We start from the raw sequence: 12163 nt of genomic DNA, 5'->3' as shown, positions 1-12163 counted from the left end.
TAAATTTTTGTTTTTCGCAGTTGTAGCTTTTGAAGGCACAACATAAGAGGACTTCATACGGCAACTCTTTTCACTCAACAAAAATAAAGGTCAATTTTTAAATCCTCATTCAAAAGAACACCCGAATTTTCTTTCAAATAGATTGAGAGAGAGAGAGAGAGAGAGAGAGAGAGAGAGAAACGGTTCCCTCTCCCCATTCGAGGTCAAATGAATCAACCTCCCTGCCAAAAGCCGGTCAAATGTCACCCAATCATAAATTCTATCTGAGAACCTATCCAAATGCCATAGAATATTTACACTCAATATTGGAGAAAATATATTAGGTTGGATAGAACCAACAACGGCTTAGCTTTTTTCCTGTTTTTTGTACACATCCCTCACCTTTTTTTTATTAATAAAGGTAGGGACCTAACCCCAAGCAGCTGTTTTCCTGAACAACGGCTTGGTTTCTTCAAGTTCCATACACAAATTGCCACTTGGTTTTTAAAAGAAAAAATTCTTACAATGCCTCATCAAATATACATGTTTTGTAGTAAAGCTATAGAAAATGCATTGGTAAAACAAACAGTCGCTTTCCAAATTTGTCCGCTAGGTCTTCCTTTCTCTTCACTCCTGTGAGGCATTCCTTCCGCTACTCTAGCTCAGGGAAAAAATGTTTGAGCTGGGCAACCAACTTGAATCCTGTGAGGAACATTTCGTTCTGGAAAACAAGCTCCAATCTCCAACAAGATCAAAAGGAGGTCCTCTTTCTAAGTGGGGTGTGGACAAGCAGCTGTCTTTACGTGCACCTCATTTGCAATTTACACTTTCATCTTATCTCAGAATTGATAATGACAAAATTCACATCATAAATACAACAATAATTGCCGGCTACTATCACTAGTAACAATAATTAGCATACTACCGCTATTGTTACAACTAATATTTATAGAGATGGGAACAACATAAACAAAATAAAAAAAAAATAGCAGTAATTCCGTTGAACAACTGTAAGGGCTAGCATATAAATATTTGAACCAGATACTTAGACTACACGAACCCACGTGCCTCCACACATTGGACAACCATAAGCCCACCTGCTAATCCACCATTCTTCCCGCTCATTTACAGTCGTAGAGTTTGCTGAATTAGGTGAAGCAAAGGCAGATGTCTGCCTCAAACAACGCACACACTGCAAATAGTTGGTCCACAAACAGGTTTAAGTGTTATAACAGAAAAGAATAAAGGGAACAAAAACAAATATTTGCATTTTGAGCAAAACAGTGGCCTGGTAAAATGCAACATAATTTATCTACCCAGTTTATAGACACACTTGGCATATAGAAATTCTCAAGAAACTGCCAAACCATTACCAACCAATAATTAACCTTTGGAGAAATTGATTGTAACGGCTAAAAGCCAAGAACTGTATGGATGGTATAAATGCACCAGTAAGAATCGATAGTTGTACAGCCAACTGTGGCCCAACAAAGCCATTAATTAGGCTTCTTTTAATATATATATATATATATATTCCTATTTTTGACTTGCTATTAAATTCAAATTTATGTTGTGCTTGATCACCTGGTGAAGAGTGTTTAATGAAGTTTTGTTTTTTCCATCATGCAATATTCGTTTTGCTTACACCCCAGAAAACAAAAGAGGAACAGTAGGAAACTTGCAAAAGGAAAGAACTTTGGAAAAGAGAGGAAGTGAAATTTTAGATTCAGCATTTGAGTCTTTCCTGTAAACCGAAAAGTCAGTTCTTCGTGGATGGATGAAGTGCCACAATGCATTTTTCAGAATTTCTAAAAATTTAGGTGCAGTTATATGTAATGATAATTGTAGAAACAAGGAACGCAAGAAGATAATGGAGAAGAAACACACGATATACGTGGAAAACCTCAGTAAGAGGTGAAAAACCAAGGAGAAGCTCTAACCTAGGGGCAAGACCGCAACCCTAGGAGAGAGAATGTTATTTTCACTTAATCAACAATTACACAATAAGTGAGATAATATAAGAGGAAGGCCCGCCTAGGGTACCGAGCCACCCTCGGTACCCGCGCCCATGGGACCGGGTCCATATCCAGAACCGGTTCCCTATACAAGATATTCTAACACTCCCCCTCAAGCTTGGCATACATGTCAAACATGCCAAGCTTGCTCACATTTTTCTCGAATTGAGATGTACATAAGGCTTTGGTCAAAACATCGGCAATTTGATCTTCAAACTTCATGTACGACAGGATCAACTCCTTGGAATCTATACGTTCCCGTATGAAATGGCGATCAATCTCCACATGTTTAGTTCTGTCATGAAGGACGGGATTGTTTGCAAGGTTAATCGCAGACTTGTTGTCACAGTACATCTTCATCTTTTCTTCCGTTTCAACTCCAATATCAGCTAGGAGAATCTTTAACCATAGCATTTCTGTAACTCCCATAGCCACAGCCCTGTATTCAGCCTCAGCGCTGGATCTAGAGCAAACTTCTTGCCTTTTACTTCTCCATACAACCAGGTTACCCCCAGAAAGATGCAGTACCCTGTGGTAGACCTCCTAGTATCAGTGCATCCTGCCCAATCTGCGTCAGAGTATCCTTCAATATTAAGTTGGTCTTGCTGAGTATAGAGTAATCCTTTCCCGGTCATTCTTTAGGTACCCCAACACTCTTTCTGCACTCTTCCAGTGACAATCAGTAGGAACATGCATAAACTGACTCAACACATTCACAGCATACGTAATATCAGGGCGAGTAAGAGTAAGATAGATGAGCTTACCAACCAGCCTCTGATACCTCCCTTTTCCTTCCTCATCAAGGATGTTGCCAGTTTTGATGCTTATCTTTGTACAAGACTCCATTGGAGTTAGAAATGGCCTACATCCAAGTTTGCCTGTCTCCTTTAAAAGATCTAGAGTGTATTTTCTTTGGCTCATAACAAGCCCTGTCTCTGACCGAACAATCTCGATTCCCAGAAAGTACCTTAGTTTACCCAAATCTTTAAAATCAAATTCGGCAGCTAACCTTTCCTTCATCTTCCTTTTTTCTTCTTCATCGTCACCTGTGACTATCATATCATCAACATACACAAGAAGAAGACTCACCAGGCCATTTCTCTGCTTAATGAATAAGGTGTGATCACCATTTCCCTGTTTGTATCCATTAGTCTTCATTACTATCCTCAGCCTTTCAAACCATGCTCTAGGAGACTGCTTTAACCCATACAAGGCTTTCTTGAGATGACAACATTTTCCGCTTTGAACATATCCAGGAGGCATGCTCATGTAGACCTCTTCTTATAGATAGCCGTTCAAGAAGGCATTCTTGACATCAAGCTGATCCATGCTCCACTTCTTTTGCACTGCAAGTGCTAAGATGACCCTCACAGTTTTCAGTTTAGCAACAGGGGCAAAGGTTTCAAGGTAATCAATACCATATTTTTGGCTGAACCCCTTTGCAACAAGACGAGCCTTATACCTCTCCACGGTGCCATCCTGTTTGTATTTCATATTGAACACCCACTTGAAACCAACTAAATGAGTCCCCTTGGGAATATCAAAATGTTATTTTCACTTAATCAACAATTACACAATAAGTGAGATAATATAAGAGGGAGGCCCGCCTAGGGTACCGAGCCACCCTCGGTACCCGCGCCCATGGGAGCGGGTCCATATCCAGACCCGGTTCCCTATACAAGATATTCTAACAATAATAAATTAGATGTTAACAAGAAAACTACCCAAAAGGAAGAAAAGATTAAATACTTCAAATGAACAGACTGACCAAACCAAGATTGGCTAAAAATCATGTTTAGAGTTATTTCCCAAATAAAAAAAAAACATTCTTCTTCTGGAAGGCCCTGTTCCTGGTCAGAGGTGTAAAATTGGCTTTTGCACTCTTCCTTCAAATTCCACTACTACGAAAGGGATTCACTTAAAATACCTTATTTATGTAGGTAGGAATATGGGGTCAGGTATATTCTGATGAAGCAACCATAACAATAAGTTCATGGCAGCTATAACTTCACACGGACTCAATGACCGAATGCCTCACAAAACAAAAGTCGTTGATCTCACAAGAATGAGAAGCGTACATTGATGGCAAATTGTCATTACTGTTCTAGATGTAACCAAATCTGCCACACAAACTTGCCAAGTAGGCTGCTGCACATGAGGGCATGGGGTAGGTGCAGGCTGCAGATGTCAGTCTTTTATCATATACTCCCATTCATTCATATATATATATATATATATACACACACAAACATCCTCTTGCTAGGCTGCATCAGAGCTAGGCCCATGCCACCTTGACTTAACAAATTTTGAGCAAGACACGCCAAGCTCAGTAATGCGAACAGGCTCCTAGGCACACCAGGAGTCTCATAAGTCATATCTATCCTCCCCCTTTAGCCTCTCAAGAAGAAAGATAGGCGCCCCAATCAGCACATGGGGAAATTGGAAAAACTGCACAATATATACATTTGTAATTTCACTTCTTCTGGAGCAATCATATGAAATGCTGCACAGGGATCTCTATTCAGTTTATTGCTAATATGCAGTCACATTTTGACTGAAAATTCAATTGAAGCACCAGCCCACTTCAATTTTCTGGTATGGGCTTCAACTTTTAAATACTAGACAGGGACCTTGTCACGGGCCGACTCCTTCGGACCGCGCGGCGCGGCAAACTCTCGCCAGTAAGCCGCAAGTCTTCGCCTCGTTCAAGTGGGCGCAGATCACTTGAACGCTTTCTCGAAAACAAAGAACACAAATTGCACAAAGAATGTGGAAAGAAAACTCGCAATATATTCATTTGAAGTCACGAGGGAAGCAAGTAAGCTTTTAACTTTACTTACATATGATGGCCGAAACCACTTACAGAATTCTCGATGCCGACCATCCAAAACAAGGAATCCCAATATTACACTTGGGGCCGTTTTGGGAGGGTACTCCGACACAGGTGAACAAACTAGCTTACACCAAGACTCAACATAAGCAAAGCAAATGCAGCAAAGCAAAGGATTGTACAGACTCTAGACGCAGGGGAACATGCTCCCCCCTTCAAATCAAGCGCCGATGGTAGGTCCTGACTTCTTCTGGATGGCTTCGCTTCAAGCGGAAGGCATACTCCCATGTTGGCTGATCATCATCTACCCACTTGACCAAGTATCGCTTCGGTTCACCAAGATAGTTCACTTTGTGTCGAAGGGTCTGGTCCAACTAACGGTCATTAGCACGCCGAGTCGAAGGAGCTCGCTGCAAAATCGGTTCTCGCCGGGGCTGGCTTCTCTCCGGGTCTTCAGTATCGGCATAGAAGGGCTTGAGGTTGCAGACGTGAAACACTGAATGCACCTTGAAGTCTGGCGGCAGATCTAGCTTATATGTCAGCTTCCCAATTCTTTTGACCGTAAATGGCCCTTCATACTTTCTGATCAACGCTCGGTGTCGTCCACGGAAGATGCCCGAGCAATCTGGGTAAAGTTTGACAAGAACATGGTCTCCCACTCGAAACTCAGCAGGTCTCCGATTCTTGTTAGCCCATTTCTTCATTTTCTTGGCGGCCTTATGCAAGAACGCCTTTGCTATCTTAGTCTGTTCTTGCCAGTCTCTGACAAACTGGTAGGCGAAGTTGGGTCTTCCTTTCTCTTGAGCGGCAACAGTGTGAGGCATCAACGGTTTTTGCCCGGTGGCTACTTCAAAGGGGCTGTGGCCTGAAGACTCGCTCTTTTGCAAGTTGTAATAGAATTGGGCCACATCAAGCAGCTTTACCCAGTTCTTCTGGTTGGCGCTGACAAAGTAATGCAGGTACTGTTCCAACAAGGCATTGATGCGTTCGGTCTGGCCATCAGTCTGAGGGTGGAAGTTTGTGGAAAACAGCAAGTCTGAGCCTAGCAACCGAAACACTTCACGCTAAAACTTGCCCGTGAAGCGAGCATCGCGATCACTCACAATACTCTTCGGCATGCCCCAGTACTTAACAATGTTCTTCACAAACATCTCTGCCGTCTTCTCCGCTGGACTTTCCTTTGTAGTTGGGATGAACGTGACATACTTAGAAAACCTGTCCACAACAACAAAGATAGAGTTGTAGCCATCAACTCGGGATAAGCTCACAATGAAGTCCATGGAGATGCTTTCCCACGGACGTTCCGGAATAGGAAGAGGCTCAGGCAGGCCGGCAGACTTCTGATTAGTCTCTTTGTCCTGCTGGCAGATGAGGCAAGTCCTTACATATGCCTCCACATCATCGCGCATCTGGGGCCAGTAATAACCACGTTCAAGAAGGGCCAGAGTCTGCTCCTGGCCTAGATGGCTAGCCCAAAGCGTATCATGGCACTCCCTTGTCAACTCCCGCCGGAGGTTGCCCCACTTCGGCACGAAAACACGTCCACCCTTGGTGAGTAGCAACCCATCTCGTAGCCAAAATCTTCGAGTCTTCCCCGCTTCAGCCAAGGCAACCAAGTGTTGGGCCGTTGAGTCTTGCCGCATCCCTTCACGAACCCGCTCGAGGAGCGCACCCTCCAACTGAGCTTCGGAGGTCCCCGCCCGAGAGGCTGCAAGTTCTGCCTTTCTACTCAACGCATTCGCTACCACGTTGGTCTTTCCAACCTTGTACTCCAGAGCGAAATCAAACTCTGCCAAGAATTCCTGCTTCGGAGTTAACTTCTTCTGAGTCTTGAAGTAACTCGTGGCCACATTGTCCGTCTTAACGACGAACTCTGCCCCCAGTAGGTAGTGCCTCCATATGCGCAAGCAATGTACAATGGCGGTCATTTCCCGTTCATGTACCGTGTACCGCTTTTCAGGGTCCTTCAACTTCCGACTCTCATAGGCAATCGGATGGCCGTCCTGCATCAGTACCCCACCAATGGCGAAATCCGAGGCGTCTGTGTGTACCTCAAAGGGCTTGGAGTGATCTGGCAACCTGAGGACGGGCTCTTGTACAAGGGCATGCTTCAGGCCTTCAAAGGCATCCTGGGCAGACTGAGTCCAAATCCAGAATCTATTCTTCTTAAGTAGGTCAGTGAGGGGCACCGCTATCAATGAGTACCCTGTGATGAACCGCCGATAGTAGTTAGCTAACCCAAGAAAGGACCGCAATTTAGGCACATTCGAGGGCGGCTTCCATTCTTGAACAGCCTTCACTTTCTTCGGATCCATTCGTAGCTGGCCATTCCCCACACTGTGGCCGAGGAAACTGAACTCCCGCTCCAAAGAGACACTTCTCTTTCTTCACGAAGATATCATTTTCTTTGAGTACTTGGAACACCGTCTTCAAGTGACTGACGTGCTCCTCAAGGTCGCTGCTAAAGTCCACAATGTCATCAAGGTAGACCACCACAAACTTGTCAAGGTAAGGGTAGAATCTATGATACTAAGGTGCGTGAAAAATGAAATCGCACCCGCGTCGACGCGATGCGGGTGCGGCCCTGGTGCGCACCCAAAACTGTCAACGGCGAGTTGGGTGCGGTCAGACGCACCTGACTAAAAAAGTCAATTATTGACTCGCACCCGACTCGTGTCAAACGCGAGTCGGGTGCGGTAAAAAACGAGTCTGTCCTTTTTTTAGGGCTTTTTTTTTTAAATTGTAATGAAAAACTATCGTGGGCAGACTTTTTCGTTTTCCCCCTTGCTAAGTGCTAAGTTGCTAACGCCTTCAGCCTTCTCTGATCTCTCTCTCTGCTGTGATCCCTTCCACTGGTGTTAGCTTCCTCCCTGTCCGACGACCGGTGTTGGCTGCGATCGTCTCTTCTGGCTGCATCAAATTAGTTCAGGTAGTTTGTTTTTTCTAGCCGTATGTCTCCCTCCACTGTTTTCCCCCTTTCATCTTCTTCCTCAACCCTCTTTCAAATTTCAATGCCCTTGTTTTCTCTCCGTTTATTGTTACAGCCATTGTCTTTCCTATCCTTGCATAACAAAAAGATTTCCTTGTGCGTGGAACTTGACCCACTCGGTTGCCTGCAGATAAATGTCTTGATAAAGTGCCTCTCACGATCGTTGATACATCATCTAGGTTGGTTGCCATATAATGTTCCATTGTCATGTACTTCATTGATAATCTTGTTATCGATATGCTTATGTATCATTTCTTACATTCAGTTTCTGATTTGTTAAGACAATTACATTTTTGCTTCCCAACTGTCGCTACTGTATAAACCATTTACACGTCATTTTGGTGTTTATTTGGTTCATCATGTTTGATTTATCATGTTGACGAACAATTTGGTGGATCACTCCTTCTAGTGCATAAATTTTCTTTTAGTAATCCATTTTACATGTAAGCTCAGTTTCATTGTAGCAAGGTTCTCTCTCTTTACGTGCATCTTATATGCTGGTATCAACGGTTTAGTTCTGCAAAGGTGGGCTTTGTTTCATTAAATTTAAGGTTTAGTATTTTCTTTGGAAAAGAAAGTTCAGAATTTTTATTTTCATGATGTGGATTATCATCTTCTGAGCTCCAACAGCTTGCATGCCTATCTGGTCTGCTGATCTAGTTTTGCCTTTAAAATTTGTTTCTGTATGATATTTAAGATTTTGCAAAGCAGCTTTACAAGACTCGTATTCTTGAGATATTTTAGGATCACACCAAGCTCAAATCAAGCAGCAGTGGTTATGCTTGGTGTTCAAATTATCTCACCCCTAAACCATGACTGATCTACTTCACATGCCATCCCGTAAGTGAAATTTTCACCTTTTTTTCTGTAAGTTTTTTTTGCTTATCCTCTTGCTCAAAAGAAAACTTGAGCAGGCCATTCTGAGTTTTAGGTCTTAGTACTGCAAGATCAGGAAGTAACATGGTAAGTCACCTTACATGTGGCAAAAGCAGGTGGTCCGTCCTGGTACCTTTCCACTAGAAATTGTTTGAGAATCTTAGAAAGTTCATCCCCAAGAAGACTGAGACTAAAGGTTTCTTGTTTATGAACTGAGCCATAATATGGAAACTCTTGTTAACATAGACAGTTAAACTGAAACACAATAAAAACACAATGTACTGAAGATACTAAAAAAGAGATGCCTAGACTAACCTTATTTGATAAATGCTTTCACAGTTTTTGGTTCTTTTTATACAAAGGACGCTGTAAACTCTTGCGTTACAATTCAGTTGAACTAGTAGCATTTTTTCTATACGTGTTCACCTTAATAGGTTGCAGTTCTTTCTTAAATGCCACATTACATTCTTTACCTTCTACTAGAGACGGTAACTGTTGGTTTCTTTTCTTATTTTTTACAGTGCAAAAGCTTGTCAACACCATATAAAGTGATAAACCATAAAAGATGGCAAACAGAAGGAAAGGAAAAGAAGTTGTTTCAGATTCTCGAGCAATAGGTTCTTCATCTAGTGTGAATGTGGATGAAAGTGATGTTTTGAAGTCTTCTATGGTACCTGGTGAAACATATGCATCTGAAGAACAACCACTATGGAAAGAAATGAAAGCGGTCACTAAAGATGTAGGCAGTGGTGGTGGAAACGTGCATTTCATATGCAAACATTGTGAAGGTACATTTGTAGGATCTTACACAAGAATTAAGGCACATTTGTTGAAGTTGCCAGGTCATGAAATTCGAGGATGTAAAAAAATTTCTACAGCAAAAGTTCTAGAGTTCAAGAGGTTGCAAGATCGTGCTGATGAAAGACACAACAAGAAGAAAACAAGTATTATTGTGACAAATTTAAGAGTTCTGATAAGAAGAGAAAGACTATAGAGACTTGTTTTGATTTTTGCGGAAGGGCAGAAATAGATAAAGTGATTGCTAAGTTTTTCTATTCTAGCTGCATTCCTTTCAATGTAGCTAGAAATCCATATTGGAAGAAGGCTTGTACTATGCTTGCAAATAGCAAATTATCAGGATATATACCTCCCTGTTCAGAAAGGTTGCGTACATCACTTCTTCAATATGAAAAAAACGAGGTTGAGAAAAGTTTAGAAAGAAAACAGTTTACATGGAACATGACTGGGGTATCAATTGTTTCTGATGGGTGGACAGATATTCAAGGACGTCCACTAATTAATTTCATTGCCATTGCACGTGATGAACCAATATTTTTGAAGGCAGTTGATGCATCTGGAGAATATAAAGATGCTAGATATTTGAAGCAATTATTTTTAGAAGCCATCAAGGAGGTTGGTCTTGATAAAGTGGTGCAGCTCATTACAGACAAGGCTGCTGTATGCAAAAGTGCTGGACTTAGTTTGAGGTATGATTTTCCACATATTTTTTGGACTTCATGTGTTGCACACACTTTGAACTTAGCACTAAAAGACATATGCAATCCTCCAAGTGAAGATGTAGATCCCAAGAGACATGAGTTATTCTCATGGATTCAAGAGATTGAAAAAGATGTAAGAAATATTAGAAATTTCATCGTTAATCACCAACATGCATTGTCCCTTTTTAGTAGTTATTCTGATTTGAGATTGTTAAAGGTTGCAGAGACACGATTTGCTTCAATAATTGTCATGTTGAAAAGAATTCAAAGAGTGCGAGATGCACTTATTCAGATGGTGTTTAGTAGAGGGTGGAGCTTTTATCGGGTTGAAGATGAGGCTAAAGCTCAAAGTATTCGAAACCTTATTGTTGAAGATAAATGGTGGGATAAAATTGCATATTTTTTGGATTTCACAAAGCCAATTTGGTGCATGTTGAGAGCTGTTGATAAAGATGAACCTATGCTTATGTGGGAGGATATGATTGAACAAATTCAGCATATAGTTTTCAAGAAAGAACAAAAAGACATTGTACTTGATAATTCAGAGTTCTTTGATCGCCTAAGTACAATGTTAGTTGAAAGATGAGACAAAAGCAATACTCCCTTGCGTTGCATGGCACATTCTTTAAATCCCAAATATTACACTAAAAAATGGATTGAAGGAGCTCCTGGACGTGTCATTCCAAATCTAGATAATGAGTTAAACGCTCAAAGAATGTCATGTATGGACAGACTTTTTACAGATTCTTAAACCAGAAAACAAGCAATTTGTGAATATAACAAGTTTTTTTTAGGAAAATTTTGTTCAGAAGGCGCAGCAGCAGCAAGAGAAGATGATGACATAAGTCCTTTTGATTGGTGGGCATCTTATGGATAAAAAATGCCCGTGCTTCATAAACTTGCTTTGAGGTTACTATCACAACCCGTTACATCATCATGTTCTGAAAGAAATTGGAGCATATATGGTCATATACACAATATTAAAAGGAACAAACTCACTAGCCAACGTGTAGAGGACTTGGTTTATGTGCATTCTAATTTGCGTCTTCTTTCAAGAAAAGAAAAAGAATACAGGTATTTCTTTATTATGCTGTTTTGTTTTGCTCAATTTCTTTTGTTGTGTTAGATTTCGAATATTTTTATGGTCAATATTTTTATTGTTTAACTTTATCTTTAATAAAATGCAGTTGTGGACCATCTCAATATTGGGATGTAAATCCAGATGAATTTGATTTCGATGGAGAACGCAATTTATGTACTGCTAACATGGATTTTTGTGATCCTGTTATTCCTTCTGAGGTGTTCGATGATGATGATATCATTGAAAGCATTCAAGAAAATTAAGATATTGGTGGAAGTGGAAGTGGAACGCAACTCTGACAATAGAGGTAATATGTATTAATGTATGAATTATGAAGTATGACTGTATGAACTGTGATTTTGTAAACTCAAAACTAGATATATTTCTTGTTGAATGTTGAACTTTCTGATGATTGATAAATGATAATGATATCATGATTAGCAAATTGTAATTTTGATCTTGTTATTTAATAATTTTGTGGTTTATGACAATTTTTTGTCATATATATTATATACATATTATTATTATTAGAATAAATTAATAATAATAATAATAAATACTCTCACCGCACCGCCGCACCTAAATTTCTTGAAATGTGCCGCGCCGGCACCCGCACCCCCGCACCTTGGTGACATAGGGTAGAATATCTTGTTCATTAGAGTCGAGAAAGTTGCAGGGGCATTCGTCAACCTGAATGGCATGACTAATAACTCATATGCTACATAGCGGGTGACGCAAGTGGTCTTTGGTTCATCACCTTCCACAATCCTAACCTGCCAATAGCCAGAACGAAGGTCCAACTTAGAGAAGATCCTTGCCTTGCCCAATTGATCGAACAAGTCCGCAATGAGAGGCAATGGATACTTGTTCTTCACTGTCGCCTTGTTCAAGGCG

General features: G+C 41.0%; 1 protein-coding gene across 1 annotated transcript in view; it reads right to left on the bottom strand.

Annotated features, from left to right (window-relative positions):
• Window positions 1–305: 305 nt before the first annotated feature.
• The window catches only part of LOC116265181 (mediator of RNA polymerase II transcription subunit 16), a 74636-nt gene continuing 62778 nt past the window's right edge, over window positions 306–12163 (bottom strand). Inside the window, 1 exon segment of the mRNA XM_031645727.2 lies at window positions 306–1171. Within this exon segment, the coding sequence (XP_031501587.1) occupies window positions 1025–1171 (147 nt within the window). The 3' untranslated portion in view covers window positions 306–1024.

This window comes from Nymphaea colorata, chromosome 12 (genome assembly GCF_008831285.2).
Source record: "Nymphaea colorata isolate Beijing-Zhang1983 chromosome 12, ASM883128v2, whole genome shotgun sequence".
Taxonomy (NCBI): domain Eukaryota; kingdom Viridiplantae; phylum Streptophyta; class Magnoliopsida; order Nymphaeales; family Nymphaeaceae; genus Nymphaea; species Nymphaea colorata.
This window is presented reverse-complemented; position numbering and strand designations above follow the sequence as displayed.